The sequence below is a fragment of the Dermacentor variabilis genome, chromosome 1 (assembly GCF_050947875.1).
Source record: "Dermacentor variabilis isolate Ectoservices chromosome 1, ASM5094787v1, whole genome shotgun sequence".
Lineage (NCBI taxonomy): Eukaryota > Metazoa > Arthropoda > Arachnida > Ixodida > Ixodidae > Dermacentor > Dermacentor variabilis.
In genome coordinates, this window is record NC_134568.1 from 169,044,468 (window position 1) to 169,063,823 (window position 19,356).

At 48.4% G+C, this 19,356-nt stretch overlaps 1 protein-coding gene and 1 pseudogene across 2 annotated transcripts; one reads left to right on the top strand and one right to left on the bottom strand.

Moving 5' to 3' along the window:
* LOC142587895 (uncharacterized) lies at positions 1-7,349 on the top strand. Of its 2 annotated transcripts, none has more exons than XM_075699246.1 (4): positions 1-125; positions 3,671-3,865; positions 4,724-4,927; positions 7,054-7,349. In XM_075699246.1, the coding sequence occupies exons 1-4, from the start codon at positions 80-82 to the stop codon at positions 7,152-7,154; spliced, it is 546 nt and encodes a 181-aa protein (XP_075555361.1). In that variant the 5' UTR covers positions 1-79; the 3' UTR covers positions 7,155-7,349. The 2 variants fall into 2 exon arrangements, with proteins under 2 accessions (XP_075555361.1, XP_075555353.1); XM_075699238.1 differs by having other exon boundaries at positions 7,086-7,349.
* A 2,617-nt stretch (positions 7,350-9,966) lies between these two features.
* Positions 9,967-10,143, bottom strand: LOC142567710 (U2 spliceosomal RNA; annotated as a pseudogene).
* Positions 10,144-19,356: the final 9,213 nt, after the last annotated feature.

Consider the following 19,356-nt stretch of genomic DNA (forward strand, 5'->3'; position numbering starts at 1 on the left):
CATCCATTACCGGCAGTGAAGGAGGCACATAATAAGTGGCGGTTCGACACTCAACGCTTGCTGTCGTTCGCCACTCAACATGAGCATAATCGTGCTTGCCGGTATTCTTGGTGCGTCCGTTCTTGGTAAGTGTACTCTATGCGCACGTTTACCCGTTGTTTCGTCTTCCCTCTTGTTCACTGGATAATTTGCGAATTATCCAGTGAGCTTCTGAATTTAATGACATTCGTTTTGAGCCAAGTGCTAGTGTACGAGTACGAGAGACGCCTTCCAAGAAACTGTTTTGACATTACGTTTTTTCACCTCGAAATATGCAGATTATTGGTGGTTCAGTCCAAGTTTCTGCCGGCAACCAGTAACAAAAGGCGCTAGTACAGGTCAAGAAAAATGGAAATCGCGACTACATATAATGGATATATGAAAGTTATACAAAGAGGTTTTACGAAGTATATCAATTTTCCAGAAGGCATTCATTTATTCTCTGATCATTCATACGCAGATCTCCCCGCCCCAGTAGAAAACTTCACCTCTTTGTCTGCTGAGTGTGCGTGAATGCTATGACATTTACGAGTTCTTTCCATTATGACCCATAATGTCTTTCTTAATTTGCTCCTATTGACAAATGTGAATATCCGAGCCGCGGTGCAGCCACAGCGACGACTATCCAAGTATGAAAATAACATTCTTTTGATATGAAAATGAACTTTAATATTGTACACTGAATCGGTGTTCGTTGTTCTACGCACACTTCATACACTTTATTAGCAAGCTATATTATCATCGGTGTGTAATTAGATATGATATGTTGATATGTATGAAGAGCGGCGCTAACCTAGTGGCACATAACCAGTGACTCAAGTTGGCCTCAAAAGGGCCCAATCCATCATGTTCGCAATCGGCCCACATTTTTATTACGACAGCAATTATATGGACACTCCAAGTGCATTTCTGCCGTCGCCGTTGCCATCGCCTCGATGTTCTGCACAAAGTCCAAGGATGATAATATCGTCGCCCTCGACGCTGCACCTCGGCGCTGAGCCATGCTCCCTCAAGGGCTGCAGAAGATAGCGCCAACATTTCCTTTCTCACGAACCACTTCTCTCTCTACACCTGCTTTCAGCGTGATGTCCTTAGCCCCTTACAAGCTCCCTGTGAGGAGCGTTGAGTGCATCGGCGGCCCCAACGCATCAACAGGTACCATCGATGACGGAAGGAGGGGGCGGGGTTCAGATGTCATAAGCGCGGGCTGCAGGTTACCGGAGCATTACTTATCATCATTATTCCCAGTCAAGCCGGCGGAAAGATAGGGGTCTGCGGACATACATATGACATCCCCCTAACTGGTCCCTGGCACTCGGGTCATCCACCCTTTCGTTACTATGCCACTGATAGGTCCACATACTCACCCATGAGTAAATTCACTCATACTGACTCCGGCGTTGCTGCTTACGGTGCGGCCGCCGTATCTTGCAAGCGATCTGCGATGTGGACAAATTTAGTTAGTAAGCGAATGTTTGCAAGTTTATACGGCCGATAAAACTAATATGCTCACTTCGTATATCTGCCTACTTATTTGCTATCGCAATCGATGCTGCGCCTTGCTGAGTAGACCATGAATATTGTCGCTTTCGCGCAAACAGGGAAGGACGGAAGGGAACAAGGGGAGCGCTCCCCTTGTTCCCTTCCATCCTTCCTTGTTTGTGCCAAAGCGGTCATCATCATCATCATCAGCCTGGTTACGCCCACTGCAGGACAAAGGCTTCTCCCATACTTCTCCAACAAGCGGTCATATTTATGCTCTACTCAGCAATATGAACTGACTAGCCCAGCTACATGCATTTCTAGATGCTTCGCCTTTTGGGCGAAAGTGCGACTTTTTCTCGGCAGCCACTGCGCCAAATTTGTGTTGCATTCCAAAGAAAAAGTTAGAATCTAGTGATCATCGGTTGTGAATTTTTGATTTAGGTCATGAATGTTTTAATAAAAATTCGCAAAAATATCACATTTTCAGGAAACGAAACTATCAAGTTTATAACTCTGTAACTCAGCAATGGGAAAGGATATCGCAATTCTCTAAAATGCAGACAATAGTACATATAAAGTGGACAAAATTGATATATTATACATGGCTCTCAAATAGACCACTAATTTGTGAGCAGAACCTTTTCAAAACCCTTGTAGACAATGTAAAGTGGCTCACGTAAGATTTAAGAAGACATATCAAATTTGTTCGCTTTGGATGCTCTAATAAATGCCGTTCACAGAACTGCGATATCTGCTCTAGGTGCAGAACTACGAATTTGTAAACTTCCTGCTTCTATTTTTTTCCCAACTTAACAATGTCTGAAAATACATTTTACAAAAAATTCAGGTCCTAAATAATTACACTTCCAGCGCTCACTAGAATTTACTTTTCTCTCTCAAATGCAACAAATATCATTAAAATCAGCCGAGTAGTTATCTTAGAAAAGCGTTTCTGCGTTTTACATGTATTTGAATAAGCGGCATCGGAGTTTGGCTCACACTAAAGCTTCCTCTTAAGAAACAAGCAGAGAGATGGTTCTGAACTACTGTGCTCTAACCTGCTACTTAGCCTTTGGGTAAGGAGGAAGGGTAACAAATTGAGAGTGCATGCGTAGAAAAGTAGATTGGCATGAATACAAAAAATACCTAAAATCCTTGTTACACTCGCATATTCAGCTACGGCTATAGAGTAAGGTAACTTCCTGCAACACAATACTTTAACGGGTGCTACCACTTTTCAGAACAATGGAAGGGTACAAAGTGGTATCAGCGTTCAAAACTTTTCTACCCATTCTGTCCCGGCAAACCGTGAAGGAATGGCTAGACACAAAAACCCATGAACGTCATCTGAGGTGATGTCACAGCTAAACATAACAGTAGAACGCCGTTATAACGAGCGCCTTCACCATGAAATAACCTGTACAATGAAGGGAACATGTCTTGGCCAGCGTGCTATCTTAACCTGTATTGTGAGCACCAATAATACTGAAAATTTTACAACAAATGTGCCATGGTTAAAGAAATAATCTACGTGCTCCTGGTCACATTTTGTTTTTGTTTGTTTTTTAGAGCAAAATTACGCCAAATTGCCCCCACGAATTCTTTGTTGCAACTTTGCGTTGGCGACATGAAGGTCTAGTCAGTAACCCTGAGGGCACTGGCGAGGGACTCGGCTGAAGAGAATACAGGAAAACGTTGGTGGCATTCGACTCCATTATTCCTTATGTCACTGCCGGGACTTCTGAGTACGCTGTCCCCCTCGACAAGATCAAATCAGCAGTAGTCAATCGCTGTGTGAAGCAGTGCTTGCAGAAAAAAAAGCACTGATTTTTAAGACCAAACGTATCAGCGTGGTTAGAGTTAAGTCTGATTCGTCCCAGCACGCCTATTTTGCTTTATGAGGTGCTCTAAAAGACAAGACCTTTATAATGAAGTGACCTGTATAATGAAGGATCCCACCTACGGATCCCACCTATGTATAGTTATAAAGGCGCTCGGCCATAACTGCATTCCAGATTAGCACGAATGAACTCGCTACTGACCCCGTTTCGCCCCTCCACAAGCATAATGGCAAGCCCACGCAGCAATTCATGATTTGTCTGTTCTCTAGCTCTCGCACATCCCCTAATAATCCTGGTACGCGCAGGTCGGGCATATGGCCTGGCGGGTGCTGTTTACGAAGCGAACAACTACCTGGACACGGTGCTGGGCGTGGTACTGCCATTGCAAGTGAATGAGGCCAACATGACCACGGTCTTGCTTCCGGGATTCACTGTGCACCACAGCGACGAGACGAGAGCGCTGAACGTGAGCTTCGACAGCGGCGTGCTCTTCGGCTTCGGCAAGTGCAGACTTTGCGCGGGCTCACCCGAATCTCAAGAGCAGTGGTCGGGGGCGCACACGGGGCCATATCGCTGCTTTTATCGCGGTATTACACACAAAGGTGCGGAGACGTCCTGTGCCGTAACTAGGTCATCTGGCACCCGGGGCCCATAGGTCTTCTGTCACCCCCCCCAGGGCGCAGCCGGCGGAAAGAGGGTTGTCTTCAGACGTATATGACACCCCCCCCCCAATGGCCCCTCGCACCCGGGGCCCACGCCCCCCCCCCCCCTCCCCGTTGCTACGCCACTGCAGACGTCTGTCACTTCACGTTACTTGTCCAAATTCGCGCACGATACCACGACAATGGACCTTGTATAGAACATTTCCAACATTGCCTCTGACAACTGTGTGATAGAGAACAGACAGCACTCTGTCCTTTCACTAGCACTGAAAGCTGGATGAATTTATAAGGTAGCGTGACGTGAAAAATCGAGGTGCAAGGGACATCCGAACATGCGAAGAGGCCAACAACGCTCCTCTTGCGAGCTGCCTATCCAGGGACATGTGTTCTTGCGCTGTATCTTTCTTGTTTGACTTCCTTAGCCGCTTATTACACGCCAGATTTTTTTACTTATCCAATGTAGAAATAAAACAATTAGACATATTAACTTGATTCCATAACATGTGCTAAAAGATACGGGCCGTGCAAACCGATCGAATGTATCTGCAGCATTAACTATAGACATTTCAGCCCCTCTCATACAAGTAATTTTGACCATGCCTAGTTTCTGCTGGCCGGTGTCTGAATTTTTACTGGTGGCAGGTTATATTTTGAAGGGAGAGTATTTTACTTATTAGTCGCACCTACCGTTTCCAGGAAAGCGCTGGCAACGCCGAGGAGACTGCCAGGCTGCTCAATGGCGCAACGAGAATATCACCACCACTTGCCACGCAACGCTGGATGGCATGCTGCTCCTGCTTGAGGGCACAGTGGAGGACGGCATCAGCGATGAAAACGTTACCGTTATGCTGGTTGTCCGGAACTCGTCAGCTCAGATTTCTCCTACAGAAAGAAAGAAAGGTACTCGCTGCACGCGACTTTCATGCGCCACGTGCTATAATTCTCCAAGAGCAGGAGTATTCGGCGTACGTGCGTGCGTGCGTTCAGAACATCTTACACTCTTTAAAAAATGTACACCCTTTGGGGCTTATCTTGTCCCACAACGATAATCGTCATCTGTCTTGCCCGCGTTTCCTTTCTTTAATGCTGCGAGCCCGGTACTTCCCAGTCACGAACGGTTTGCGCGTTATCAGCGTGGCACAGCATTCTCGACAGGAAAGTAGCGAGCGCCGAGTTTTCAAGAAAAGAAATGCAAGCAAAGCAGATGACGATTATCGTTGTGGGACAAAGATACACGCCAAAGGGTGCAACCGTTTTAAGAGTGCACCGGGCTCGGGGCGTTAAAAAAAGGAAATGCGAGCAAGACAGATGACGATTATCGTTGTGGGACAAGATAAGCGCCAAAGGGTGTAAGTTATTTAAGAGTGAAAAGTGTAGGTTTAGTGGTGCTCTCACTACATTCTAAAGACAGTTGCACCCTTGGGGGTGTATATTTGCCACACAGCAATAATCGCCATCTATCTTGCTTGCGTTTCTTTTCTTGAAAACGCTGCGCTCGTTACTTTCCTGCCAAGAATGCTCTGTCATGCTCCTAACGCGCATGCCGTTCGTGACCTGGAAGTGCCGAGCTCGCAGCGTTAAAAAAAGAAAATGCGGGCAGGACAGATGATTATCTTTGTGTGACAAATATACACCCCAAAGGGCACAACTGTTTTTAGAGTATACTATACTTGAGACTTCAGATTGTGGTCGCTCTCCCTTTTCTTTTGGCATGAAATACTGACCACAGACGCAGCGTGAACTTAAACTGTGATGCCAACCTTCTTTTTTATTTTATTTTTTATTTCTCATTGTGGGTTCATTATTAGCGATGTTGGTCATTTGCCTCCTCAGTAAAACATTTCATTGCGATAGCAAATATGGACACTCCAGGCGCATTTCTGCCGTCGCCGTCGCTGTCGCCGTGAGGTTCCGTATAAAGGCCAAGGCGATGAAATCGTCGCCGCGCGCTTCACGCATTATATGCGAGTGAAAGCGTGCGAGGGTGAGTCGACGAACGCTCGCGCCTCAATCTCGCGTGTGCGAGCGAGGAAGGCGGGCCCCGCCCTCTCCTGTCGCGGGCGGGGCAAGGGAGTGGGGCGAACGAGAGGGAGTGTTTCTGCGGCTGCTGCTTACGGCGCGGCCGTGCGGCGCAATATCTTGAAAGCGATCTGCGACGGTAATGCGACGGGGCCAAAGTGCGCGCCCGCGCGGGCTCATCTTGGCTGCTGAGTGAGGAATCGCACGATTCCTCACTCTAGCATTTTTACAGCGAGTTTCCGCGCTCATCGAGCGAAATGTGTTCATGTTTACCTGTGAGCGCGTGACACCGTGCTTGTTAATTTAGTTAAAACATGTTGGCGGGCTAGTTGGTTTGGATCCATGATAGAATGTGTCAGCGCGACTGAAAGCGGACGTATAATGAAGCAGACACAAAGAGACAGCGCTGTCTCTGTGTGTCTGTTTCTACGTCCCCGTTCAGTCGTGCTTGTATATCATTGCTAATTTAGTATATAAGCGAATGTTTGGAAGTTTATACGGCCGATAAAACTATTATCCTTACTTCTTATGGATAGCTACTATTTTGCTGTCGCCAATTCTTTTCATCTTTCCCTCCTCTTTTCCCATTCCCCAGTATAAGGTAGCCAACCGGGCTCAGTCCTGGTTAACCTCCTTGCCTTTCATTTATAATTTGCTCTCTCTCTCTCTGCTATCGCAATCGGTGCTTCGCCTTTCGGGCGAAACTGCGACTTCTTTTTTTTTTTTCACCTACTTTCGCAGCTTCTGCTGTTAATGTCCACGGCTTATTAACTCTCCAGTCAGCTAGCCGGCATTCCCCGCTCTGTCGCTGGACACAGCCAACAGTAGGTGCGCAAGTACCATAAGACGCAAGCTAAGTTTGTGAAAGCTTATGTGAATGAGGTGCGGGTAGTATTTGACAAGGGCGCTTTTAAACTGTAAATGAATGTTGCTGTTCTGCCGATATATTTTCACAGGCAATTTTTTTTTTTCATTTTACCATGCACTTGACAAACGCTCATGGGAAGGCGCGGTTCCTTCACGGTTCATGCCCTGGCAGGTTACGCTGTACACCTGGATCTGTCGCTGGAACAACTGTCGCTGGATGTCGTGCCCATGCGTAACCTGACGCCGCTGCCTGGAGTCCCGGAGGCCGTCTTCAAGGAAGAGCTCAACCTGGGAGCCTCAGCCATCCTGAAGCGCTTCATCGAGACAGAGGCGCGGCAGGGCGTACTCAGGCACGCTTTCTCCCTCATCCACCTTCCTCTGCCACAGCAATAAATGCCACGGCCAAGGCTCTCCAGCCTGCGCCGCGAAAGCTCTATAGCGCTCGCTGTCGTTTCCGCGCGCACGCAGTCTCAAGCGACCTCCAAAACAGCGGCACAGAGGCGGGACCGGAGTAGGCGACCAAAAGTCGCACCAAGGAAATTATAGAAAGAAGCCGCAAAGCGAGATCCAGGGCTACTACCATGGCCTCCAAGATCTGGCGGCACGCGCGCACCACGCATGTGCCAATCTCGAAGGCCATGCTGCAGCAAGTTTGTTTCTTCTCTTGCCACCAGAGGTGCTAGTGTGACACGCGTTCTGAAGCGCCTGAAAAGGTCACTGAAGAGAACCATTACGTGAATCGGTACAAAAAATTACATTTCGTCAATAGAAATTTCAGAAGAGTGTCTATTTGGGCCAGTTGGTGAAAAAAAAGTTGAAGCTCGGAACATGTGCCCACAACGAAGCAAATACGGACGGTACGGGCCAGTACGGGCGCTCTAACAACTATGAACCTTTATTCGAAACTTTTTCACCTCAACAGGACACAGCGTGAATCCCTGAGTGGCCTGACGCATGAGTGCATGACGTTTGTCCCAGGTGCCCAGACGCGTGGCCTTGAAACATGCGACGTTGCACTGACGTACCAGCGCTTGAAGTTTCGGAGAAATTTTTTTTAATAAATATCAGAAAGAAATATGGAGGCAGCACGGACCTTCATTTTCTCCCCGAGTGCGCCACCCTTCTCAGCCAAATGAATAAAGTCGTTTACAATAAAAGACAACAAAGATTTATTTCCAAAGAATACAAGAGTTCTCGTGGATACCATGGGCTAAAAGCTGTTGGAAAAACAGCTTGACCGGGCCGATGGTCCGTTACAGGGCATACATGGTGGTTGCATCATAAATAGTAAGATTGTCAAACAGTCATAAAAAATAATTACTTAAATAAATGCACAAAAACAAGAGCAAAAATAATACAGAGACTAAAATAAAACCTATTCGATACATAAGAAATAAATATATGTGTGTAAGGGTTACAAAAAGGTAACACAATTGTCTCTGATAGACGATGAACAATCAGTGATCACCTATGTACAATATGCATTCGAAGTCCCTAGGGTGAAGAAGTATATATACCTTGATATTTACTTAAAATGTATGGTAGGTTATCTTGAAATGACTGTAGGCTATATTTATTATGAAACCACGGAACGTACCACGTATCACAATTTCTCGTTTTGGCAGAAATGACCTTTGGTGTCAAGATGCAGTTGACACTGGGACATTTTTGAAGGCAGTATTTGAGAAGTAAAAAGAATATAGAAGGCGGAAAGTGTGGACATATTCTATTTTACTAATTTTATGCTTTAGAAAAGCTGGCCGCGTTGTCTCCGTGCCGAATCTTCTTTATTTGCAAAGAAAGGATTTTCATAGTATTCGTCTTTCCTGTAGTCGCCCACACTAAGCTACAATCAAGAAAGGGGCTGACAGATAGAATAGCACACTGTGGTATGAAGGCTATAAACAGGGATAAGGTGCCTCAGAAAGGCTAACCGACGTTTCGATAGGAGGACCTATCTTCGTCAAAGGCGTCCTCGTCATCCTCGGCGTGTTAGTTTTAAAGGGTTAGTGCAGTGACGTCACGTGCGGTTGTCGGTGACGGTTCGTTGTAAAGGGAGAGACTTCAACGAGAATGAGCGCTGTCGCCTGTCGTCTGTGAGCGTGGTTCCCAAGACGAGGGTACAAGAGCGGGAGAGTGGGAAGGCGGGGAGAAAAGAAAAGAGAGAAAAGGAGAGAAAAAAGGGGGTCGGGGGACACCAAGGGGAAAAAAATAGAAAGAACAAGAAAAAAAGAGGGGTATGGGAGGGCGTTGGGGAAGCGAGAGGTTAGGGAGCATTCAGGGGAGATTGCTGTGTTTGCTGTGGCACGGTTACACTTGCAAAGCATGTTTTGAAATCGTTTGCAAGCGCTAAACTTGAGATTTCATTTTTATTGTAGATGATCTTGTCTGGTGAGGTAGACTGCTTTTCGCGACCAAGAACCTTATTGATAATGCTCCACAAGATATGAGGATGTTTACTCGTGGCTTCTGCAAACAGACGCTCATGATAAGTATTCTTAGCGCGTCTAAGTTCCGTATTTAGCTTGCTCCATGTTGTGTCGTTGAGCGGAAATACGGGTGGGAAGAAACGGAGTGGACAGGACAGATGCTCCGTTTCTTCCCACCCGCATTTCCTCTCAACGACACTTCATGAAGCACCAACAGGCCCAACACTCTACGCTTCTGAACTTTGTTTTATATATATATATATATATATATATATATATATATATATATATATATATATATATATATATATATATACATATATATATATATATATATATATATATATATATATATATATTGCGTATTCTATAACGACCCCCCCCTCGACACTCCACCTCAACTCAAGAAAATAGGTGGTAGCACCACCCCACGAGAAAAAGTGGTCACTGCGCCTTCGTTGACACCCTACAGCAATTCTATAAGTGTAGCGTCGTCATCAGTCGAGGGTCGTTTAAGAATACAGGGGTTAGTGTTGCTCTATTTTTACAGCAAAGCTGTATATGGCTAAGTTCCAGAAAAAATTGCGGGTGTGTATCGAGCCGTGTATATCCCGAATTTCTCCCCATATGTGGGCCGATCCCGAAGATTGTGCGATATTGGACCGACCCGCGGCGGAGGTGGACCAGGCTTTAAGCATTCCGCCAATTTGCAAAAATAAATTTAATAACTTAGGTCCAAATACAACCCGTATCAGATATTACGCTGATAAGAACAGATACTATTTGACCCGCGTCGGGCATGTCTACGTTCGCACCGCCCTCTCTTTGTCGGCGTTCCAAGCGCTTGCGTATCTCCTTTCCTTCCGCTCTCCCGTGCGTGCTGCCCACAAAGACCGCAAGGCGGAAAGAAATGCGAACCGTTCATGTGGCCCCGATCCTGCAAACTTGAAACGTTTGATCGGAGTTACGGCCAGGTTTCAGAGGGAGATTGTGGGGAACCGATTTGGTGTGGCCTGTGTTGTGTGACCGCCTGTGGTTTTCGAGTGACCTCACAACCATTATTGCACTGCGGGACGTCGACCAAGGCACGATCGCCTTGGCTACGGTGAAACGGTTTGTATGGTGAGGTGCGTGTCTGTTCTACGAGCCAGATTAGTAAATGGTGTCGTGCCGCGTATTGCAACAATACATTCTGAGGCTCAACATCGTGGAGGAGTGACTAGTAGCGCCTCGCCTTTCATTTATGTGCATACGGCGTTTGACGCAGGGCACTGGGCAGTTCGCCAATAAGAGGCCCACATACACAGCTTCTAAGACGCCCGAATTCTACCCAAGTAGTGATAAATTAACTGCATCTTCATTTTTCCATTATTATTATTATAAAAACTAAATAGTTCTCTTAAGCTTCACGCAACTTCGCAGGTGATATTCCAGTTTTGCATAGTTTTCTCACATTCGCACTGTGAACACTTCTTTATCCTACCATAAACGATGCCTCATGTGGCACGCTTCCCCATAGCCGACCTACAGCAAGGAAGACATTCTCACTGCGGGTGAGGAGGTTCAGTGAAAAATGGGTGTTCCACTCCTTGAATATCGTCTAATGGCTCCAGAAAAGCTGTTACCGACGTCGCAGTGACAGGTAAAAAAAACAGTAGACATCCCTTATCAAAGTCATAAAGCATGCTCCAAGGATAACTATACGAATGCACTTGCTAGAACTCCAGTCGAAGTACTCTTGCTCAGTTTTACACCGATGCCTCAAAATCGAATGCTGGTGTGTCTTACGCAGAAGTCGGTTCATTGTTCGCAGAACGTTCTGCATTTGAAAACAACGATCTTTACGGCAGAATCATATGCTGTACGGACGGCTGTAAAGCGCATCAAGAAATTAAAACTACAAAAGCAACTGTATTCAGAGACTCCTTAAGCGTCGTAAAACTCATAATGTCGCTTAGTAAACAAAACAATCCTGTACTCAGTGAGCTTTATTCGGTTATGTGCACATCGATTACAATGTATTCAAAATTAAACTTTATGGATTTCTTACATTTAAGCACTGGAAGGCACGCGAATAACCCTGTGCAAATAAGTTATGTGGCCAGAGGGGCACAGAGTGAGTTGATAATTATCGTTGTCAGCAGCTTAATTAACTAAAATTGAATTAGCTTTTTGTTGACTGCAGTAAGTGGGCATGTTTGTATTGAAAAGTTAGAGGCAGTCGTGTGTCTCATAGTACCAGTTAGAAGAATTCTTCTAGCGTGTCTGTGCTCCGAGATATCCGACTCCAAATTTTAATTGTTGTTCGCATGATTACGCATGCAAAAGCGCTAGGGTCGGCGCAAAGCTCCTCTCTTATGTGACGCAGCACCTGCGTGCGGCGTTTAGTCTGACAACAGGGCGTAGGCATTGGCAAAGATTATAACTGTCCTCTTCCCCTCTCGGCTTTTGCACTTCACAGCGACTATTTTTAGGCATTTCTACAGCCACGTTACATCTACCCGCTGTCATCGACCACACCATCAAATACGTCTCATACCATTTCTTGACGTTATTTGGCCATCCTGGCTATTGCGCCATAAAACTGCCACATATCATCATCAGCGGCTTTTTTCAGGGGCTCAGTCTATTCGTGAATTTGTTTGACTGTGTAAAAAATCGCCAGTGTCCAGTCCCTGTCTGTCGTTCTCGTAGGCCAAGACCCCGGGTCCAGTAGCTGCAGGCAGTAATGGTGATTCCCATTAGTCGATCTGAATGATTAGTCACACCAGTGGGAATTGCAAGCAACTCCTAATTTTTTTATTCTCATGTTGTTTTTTGTTGTTTTTTATCCTGGAATGACAGCGCACGAATTCTTGCGTGAGCAATAGGGGACCTGCATAAAGCCGACAAATCTGTGCTGCAGTCAGGCGAAAGAGAGAGAGAGAAAAAACTTTATTCAATATACATAAAATAAGGCACAATGGTTGGAGCCCCTATTCAGCAGGCAACGCTTGTGTTTGGCCGCCATTCTTAGTAATATATACCGACAGGCTTTAGAAGCAAGTCATTTGCCCCGCCGCGTGCTTTTAAGTTTTGTGCTATTTCTTAGATGAAAATTGCTACTGATATGCGCTTGATAAGGTTGATGACGTTGTAAATAGTAGAGTGACCTCTAGCTCCGAAAGTCCACCATTGCGTCAGGCGGACTTCCTATATGTAATAGGTGCCTATGTCGCCCTCACAGTGTCAAGGATTGGTGGTGAGCTAGTCGCACTCTCCGAACCGGAGGGGATGGGGGGACAACAAACCCACCCCGCGTGCGTTTAGTGAGGGTTCGACTGCTGACCGGCGATAAGGTCCACGCCTGATCGACCGTGAACCAGAGGCATGAGACGGGAGGCGACGTCGTACAACACACACATTCAGTTTAATAAATTAAAATCATGCCCGAGACATAATGGAAAACAAACATGCAAACTTCCAGTAGTGGGTCCTAGCTCGCGGAAGGCGTGCGGGTCACACAGCACACGCCCTGACGCCACTCGCGCGACACTAAGCCCCCCCACGTGGGAATCATTAACACTCGCGAAATACAATAAAATACGCGACACAAATACAAAATACGCGCGACAATAAATAGGGCAAACACTAAACTACCAGGACATATAAGAAACAACACGCGATGGATAAAAAAAGGAAAGATTAAACGCGATTAGAAAGAGAGTCCGGCGGAAAGTTCTGAGAGCGGCCCGGAACACGAGGCTTATCTGGGGCGTGCTTGCCGAGGTCCGGATCTGAAGAGCGTCGGGCTGCTGCAACCTCGCTGCCGAAGATCCTGACGAACTTGCACCGTCTGTCGCTCGACCGGCGAAGACTTCGGCCTGGAGATCTCAGCCTGCCGACCACATCTTCAGCTGTTCCCCGGTGCACGACCCCACTCCTTCGTCCTCCAAGCTGCTCTGCCGGCTCGCCGAGCCGCCTCGTCCCTACGCCGCGCTCCGGCGACCCACGTGATCAACCCGTCGGGCGCGTTCGGGGACAATGGGAAGCGCTCTCCCTCATCGCCGTGCAAGCAGCGTTGCGGCTGCGGTGGCAATGTCGGCCCACTCGAGAGGGGCGCGGGCATGCACTCTGTGACACACAGCCATCGTCAGTTCGGTAGAAGCTGCTGTAATCAGCAGACCGATATTCAAGTGGATACAAGATTGCTTGAGCAAGCGCAGCTTCTTCGTACAGACTGAAGATGGTCAAAGTGCCCTCCCTTACGCCTCCCGTGGCGTTCCACAGGAAGAATTATTCAGCCCTCCATTATTCTACCTCGCCCTCCTCACACTTGCCGAGTCTCTACCTGAAATACAGCACTTTTCAAACATAGGCATATGATATATACCTTTGGGGATGTGCTGCAACTCGAGTTCAGGTACGTGCACGGCTTCTGCGGGCCGCAACAATGACACCATTCTACCTCAGCGCAAACGGCCTGCGTGTGTTTTCTGAAAAGTGCGCATTGATTGCATTTATACCGCAAGCCCATGATGCCTTATACCACAGGGCTCGGGAGCCCGAGCCCCCCTTTCCCCAATTTGTCATTGCCAAGCCTCCGCCTCCTACATCTGAGGTTTCTTTTGAGTTCACGTGATCAATTTGTCAAGTGGATAAAAGCTTATTAATAGTGTTACGTTTCGCCTACGACGCGCGGTTTAGCCGGCGCGACTGCAACAAAGCGGCAGACATTTTGGCCCGTTCGGCGTCGCCGCTACGCTCCCCGCCAAGCGCGTCCAGGCATGTTCCGATGCCACGTGTCTTCATGTGCGTGTGTGAGTGTATGTGCCATTGTGCCCGACTGGAGGCGCTACGAGAGTAGAAGTTACCTTCTCCTCCCAGTCATTGTGCCCGACCAGAGGCGCTACGAGAGTAGAAGTTACCTTCTCCTCCCAGTCATTGTGCCCGACCAGAGGCGCTACGAGAGTAGAGGTTACCCTCTCCTCCCAGTCTTTGTGCCCGACCAACGGCGCTACGACAGTATGCGTCACCTTATCCGATTGTACAATCACGTGCTCGTCTATTGAGGGGTTCCTTCTTGCCCTCAACTGCGAGAGTATAAAAACAGCTGCCCCGGACGCCAAAAAGGAGGGGCTCCGATTTCTTCTGTTGAGTAAAGTGCTCTCCCGTCTCTCTACTTCGGTCAACCTGACCGCCAACTCTTTGCGATGTTAAAATAAACAAGTTGTTTTGTTGTTACCAGTCGACTCATGCTTTGCCGGGACCTTCGGATGCTTCCAGTTGTACCCCAGGCCGCCAGGCCAACGCTACCCTTGGGGCTTGCGGCCCAGGTACAACCCACGGGCGTCAGCGCCGAGTTCCCAACCGATCGCACCAGCGGTGCGACCACAACAACCGTTGCCATCGGTGGGATCCAACCAACTGTCTGCCAGCGGTGAGATCGCGACAACGGAGGCCAGCAGCAAAGAGATGCAGTTGACTGTATGCTGAGCAGCTCAACAACGATCCGGGAGCAGTGCAACGAGCCCTGTGTGATGACTGGTTGCCTGCAGCGGAACGACTGCGCTGAACTCTTGGCTGCGAGGTTTGGTGAGTGCGGGACTTTCTTCTTCTGAGCTTTGCCAGGCTTTTGTTAGTGTCAGAAACAGAGCTGGTAATTGTGGTTGTCGTTGCTGCCGGGTTAGTTTGCGGCAAGACAATAGTAAGCAGTAGAGAAAGCAGCATTCAGAGCAGCCATGGATTTGAAGTCGTTGCGCAAACCGAAATTGCTGGAGCTTGCAAGAGAGTTGGGTCTGGATGTCTCAGACAAACTAAGAAAACCAGAACTGCTAAAGGCTATTCTTGAGTTAGAGGCTGAGGATGACGAGCTGTCGGAATGCCTTGAGACCATTGAGGAGAGGGAGACTGCAAAAAGACAGGAGCGCGAACTTAAAGAACAGAAAGAAAAAGAAGAGCGCGAACGTAAAGAACAGAAAGAAAAAGAAGAGCGTGAACTTAAAGAGCAAAAAGAAAAAGAAGAGCGTGAACGTAAAGAACAGAAAGAGCGAGAGCAACAAGAGCGCGACCGTCAACACGCTTTGGAAATGAAGCGTCTTGAGGTAGAGATGGAACGCGCTCGTAATGGAAGTCAGGCACACGGTGCAGGAGAACGCGTATTGTTCAAAATGACTGACCTGATGCGGCCGTTTAAGCTTGGAGAGGACATTGGTTTGTTCCTGGTTAACTTTGAGCGAACGTGCGAGAAGCAGGGGTTCTCTCGGGAAACGTGGCCACAGCGCTTGCTCACTTTGTTACCCGGCGAGGCGGCCGACGTAGTCGCTCGCTTGGATAGAGAGGAGGCAGAGGATTTCGACATAGTGAAATCGAGTCTTCTGAAAAAGTACCGGCTGTCAGCGGAGGCGTTCCGTCGGAAGTTTCGGGAAAATGAGAAAGGCAAAAGTGAGTCATATACAGAGTTTGCGTACAGGCTTATGTCAAACATGCAGGAGTGGCTCAAAGAAGAGAAAGCGTTTGGTGACCACGATAAAGTTCTGCAGTGTTTCGGGCTGGAACAGTTTTATAGTCGGTTACCTGAGAACGTGAGGTACTGGGTCTTGGATAGGCCAGACGTTTGTACGGTGGCTAAAGCCGCTGAGCTAGCCGAGGAGTTTGTGACGCGTCGGGCTCGCGGAGCTAAGGACGGTCAAAAGGGTGAATTTGGCTCGAAGTTTGAGAGGCCGAGGTTCACGCCCATGAGATTAAAGGGGGACACGCGTAGTGAGGATGCGAGTGAAAGCAGTCCGACCAAACGTAAAGAGACGGCGGCAGCCAAACGCAGAAAGCGGTTCGAGATGAGGCGAGCGCGCGTTTGTTATACGTGCCAGAAGCCGGGTCACTTTTCGGCGCAGTGTCCGGAAACAACACCAAAAGTTGTGTTTTTTTCATTATGCAGCACTGACGAGAACATGAAGCTTCTCGAGCCTTACATGCGAGACTTCCTCGTGAACGGGAAAGAGTGCCGAGTGCTTCGCGATTCCGCAGCTACGATGGATGTAGTTCACCCGTCCTACGTAGAACCCGATATGTTCACGGGCGAGTGCGCATGGATCAAGCAAGCCGTGGAAGCTCATAGCGTGTGTCTGCCGGTAGCAAAAGTGCTTATCGAAGGACCTTTCGGAGCGCTTGAGACGGAGGCGGCAGTGTCATCTATGCTGCCCCCCCAGTACCCGTACCTATTTTCAAACAGGTCCGATCACCTCCTGCGCGAGAAGGGGCTTTTGTTTGGTGAGGCTAGCGTTCAGGCCTTAACCAGGTCGAAGGTTCGGGAGCTCGCTGCAAAGGCGGTAGTTGCGGGGCCGACGTTATCGAACAATGAGAAAGGGTCAGAGGCGCAGCAAGCTGATATTCAGAGCACGCCCGAACTGAATAAACTTGAGTCTGTAACGTTGAAGGCGCCAGATACTGGAGAGGAAATGCCCGACACGGGAAAGTTAGAAGAGCTATCTACAGATTTGCTCATCGCGCCTACGTCAGACGGACTTGATAGGTTGCTAAAAGTCAGCCGGTCGGCTTTGATAGCCGAGCAAAAGAAGGATGGTAGCCTAGAAAACATACGCTGCAATGTCAAGGAAGGTATCGCCAGGAAAAATGCGCGTTTTGTGGAAAGAGGTGGAGTCCTGTACCGGAAGTATCTAGACCGCAGAGGAGTGGAGTTCGATCAGCTGATCGTTCCTCAATGCTATCGTCAGGATCTATTGCGCTTGACGCATGGGGGTTCGTGGTCCGGACACCTAGGAGTTAAGAAAACTAAGGACCGTCTCTTGCAAGAGTACTATTGGCCAGGGTGTTTTCGGGACGCAGACCACTTCGTGAGGTCATGTGACACCTGTCAGCGGGTGGGCAAACCAGGGGACAAATCAAGGGCGCCGTTGAGATTGGTACCTATCATTACGGAGCCTTTTAGACGGCTCGTTATTGATACAGTGGGACCTCTGCCGGTAACAGCCCCGGGGTACAGACACATTTTGACTGTGATCTGCCCAGCGACAAAGTTCCCTGAAGCAGTGCCGCTTAAAGAACTCAGCTCAGTTGAGATAGTCAATGCACTACTGTCCATATTTGCGCGAGTTGGTTTTCCTGCGGAAATCCAATCAGATCAGGGCACAGTGTTTACTAGCGCTTTGACGACAACTTTTCTCGAAAGGTGTGGGGTAAAGCTGCTACACAGCTCAGTGTACCACCCACAGTCGAATTCCGTTGAGAAGCTCCACTCCGTCATGAAGCGCGTGTTGAGAGCATTGTGTTTTGAACATCGAACTGACTGGGAGCTGTGTCTGCCTGGGGTGATGTTTGCATTAAGGACCGCGCCGCATGCAGCTACGGGGTTTTCGCCAGCTGAGCTGGTGTACGGTCGCTCGCTTCGGTCTCCGCTTCGCATGCTTCGAGAATCGTGGGAAGGCAGGGGCGACGACCCAGTCGTGGTGGAGTACGTGCTTAAGCTCCTCGAACGCTTAAGAAGGGCACAGGAGTTGTCAGGTGAAGCAATGACAAAGGCCCAGCAGAGGGCCAAGGTTTATTATGATCGGACCGCCAGGGCCCGTCGTTTTGAGGTGGGCGATGAGGTCATGATATTGCGCACATCGCTAAACAACAAACTAGACGTGCAGTGGGAGGGCCCAGCACGAATTGTTCAGAAACTGTCGGACGTTAACTACGTGGTGAGTCTGCCAGGAAAGCGGAAAGCACAGCAAGTTTACCACTGTAATCTGCTCAAACCCTATAAACAACGGGAAGCAGTGGTGTGCATGATGGTAAACGTTCCTGAAGAGCTTCCGGTCGAGCTTCCGGGACTAGGCTCAGTGACGAACAGGGAAGGCACCGGTCAAGTCATTAGTGACTTAGTCAGTGGAGCATCGCTGTCGCCTGAGCAGAAAACCGAACTACACCAGCTATTACAAGAGTTTCAAGGTCTGTTCTCTGAGAGGCCTGGTAGGACTTCTGTCCTTACTCATGATATAGAACTTACCTCCCCAGAGCCAGTACGATCCAAGGCGTACCGGGTGTCACCCCGCCAGAGCGATATTATGGAGGCTGAGGTAAAGAAAATGCTACAGCTCGGTGTTATTGAGGCAGGTGAGAGTGATTATACCTCCCCTTTGATTTTAGTTGAGGTACCGGGCAAGGAACCTCGTCCTTGCGTCGACTACCGCAGGCTTAATTCCATCACTAAGGATCAAATTTATCCGATCCCTAACATCGAGGAGCGCCTTGAGAAAGTTAGTAGCGCTCAGTTTATTTCCACCCTAGATCTTGTCAGGGGTTATTGGCAGGTTCCACTTACAGAAGAGGCTAGTAGGTATGCGGCGTTCATTTCACCAATGGCAACATTCCGTCCTAAAGTGTTGAGTTTTGGTTTGAAGAACGCGCCATACTGTTTTTCAAGCCTCATGGATAAAGTGTTGCGAGGACAGCAAGAATTCGCTTTACCGTATCTAGACGACGTAGCGATATTCTCCGCATCCTGGTCTGAGCATATGGCACACTTGCGGGCAGTGCTAACCCGCCTGCGCGAAGCGGGCTTGACAGTAAAGGCTCCTAAGTGCCAGTTAGCACAGGCCGAGGTTGTCTACCTCGGTCACGTGATTGGTCAGGGTCGTCGCCGCCCCTCTGAAATAAAAGTGGCCGCTGTGCGAGACTTTCCGCAACCGCGCACGAAGACCGATATTCGGTCGTTCTTAGGTGTCGCCGGCTACTATCAGAGGTACATCCCCAGGTACTCTGATATCGCGGCTCCCCTGACGGATGCTCTAAGAAATACAGAGCCTCAAACAGTCGTCTGGGACGAGACAAAGGAAAGAGCTTTTAGCGCCCTAAAGAGTGCCCTAACAAGCCAGCCTGTGCTACGATCGCCAGACTATACAAAAGGGTTCGTTGTTCAGTGCGATGCTAGTGAGCGAGGCATGGGCGTTGTACTGTGCCAACGGGAAAAGGGAGAAGTAGAACACCCCGTCCTGTATGCTAGTCGTAAGCTGACCAGTCGTGAGCAGGCGT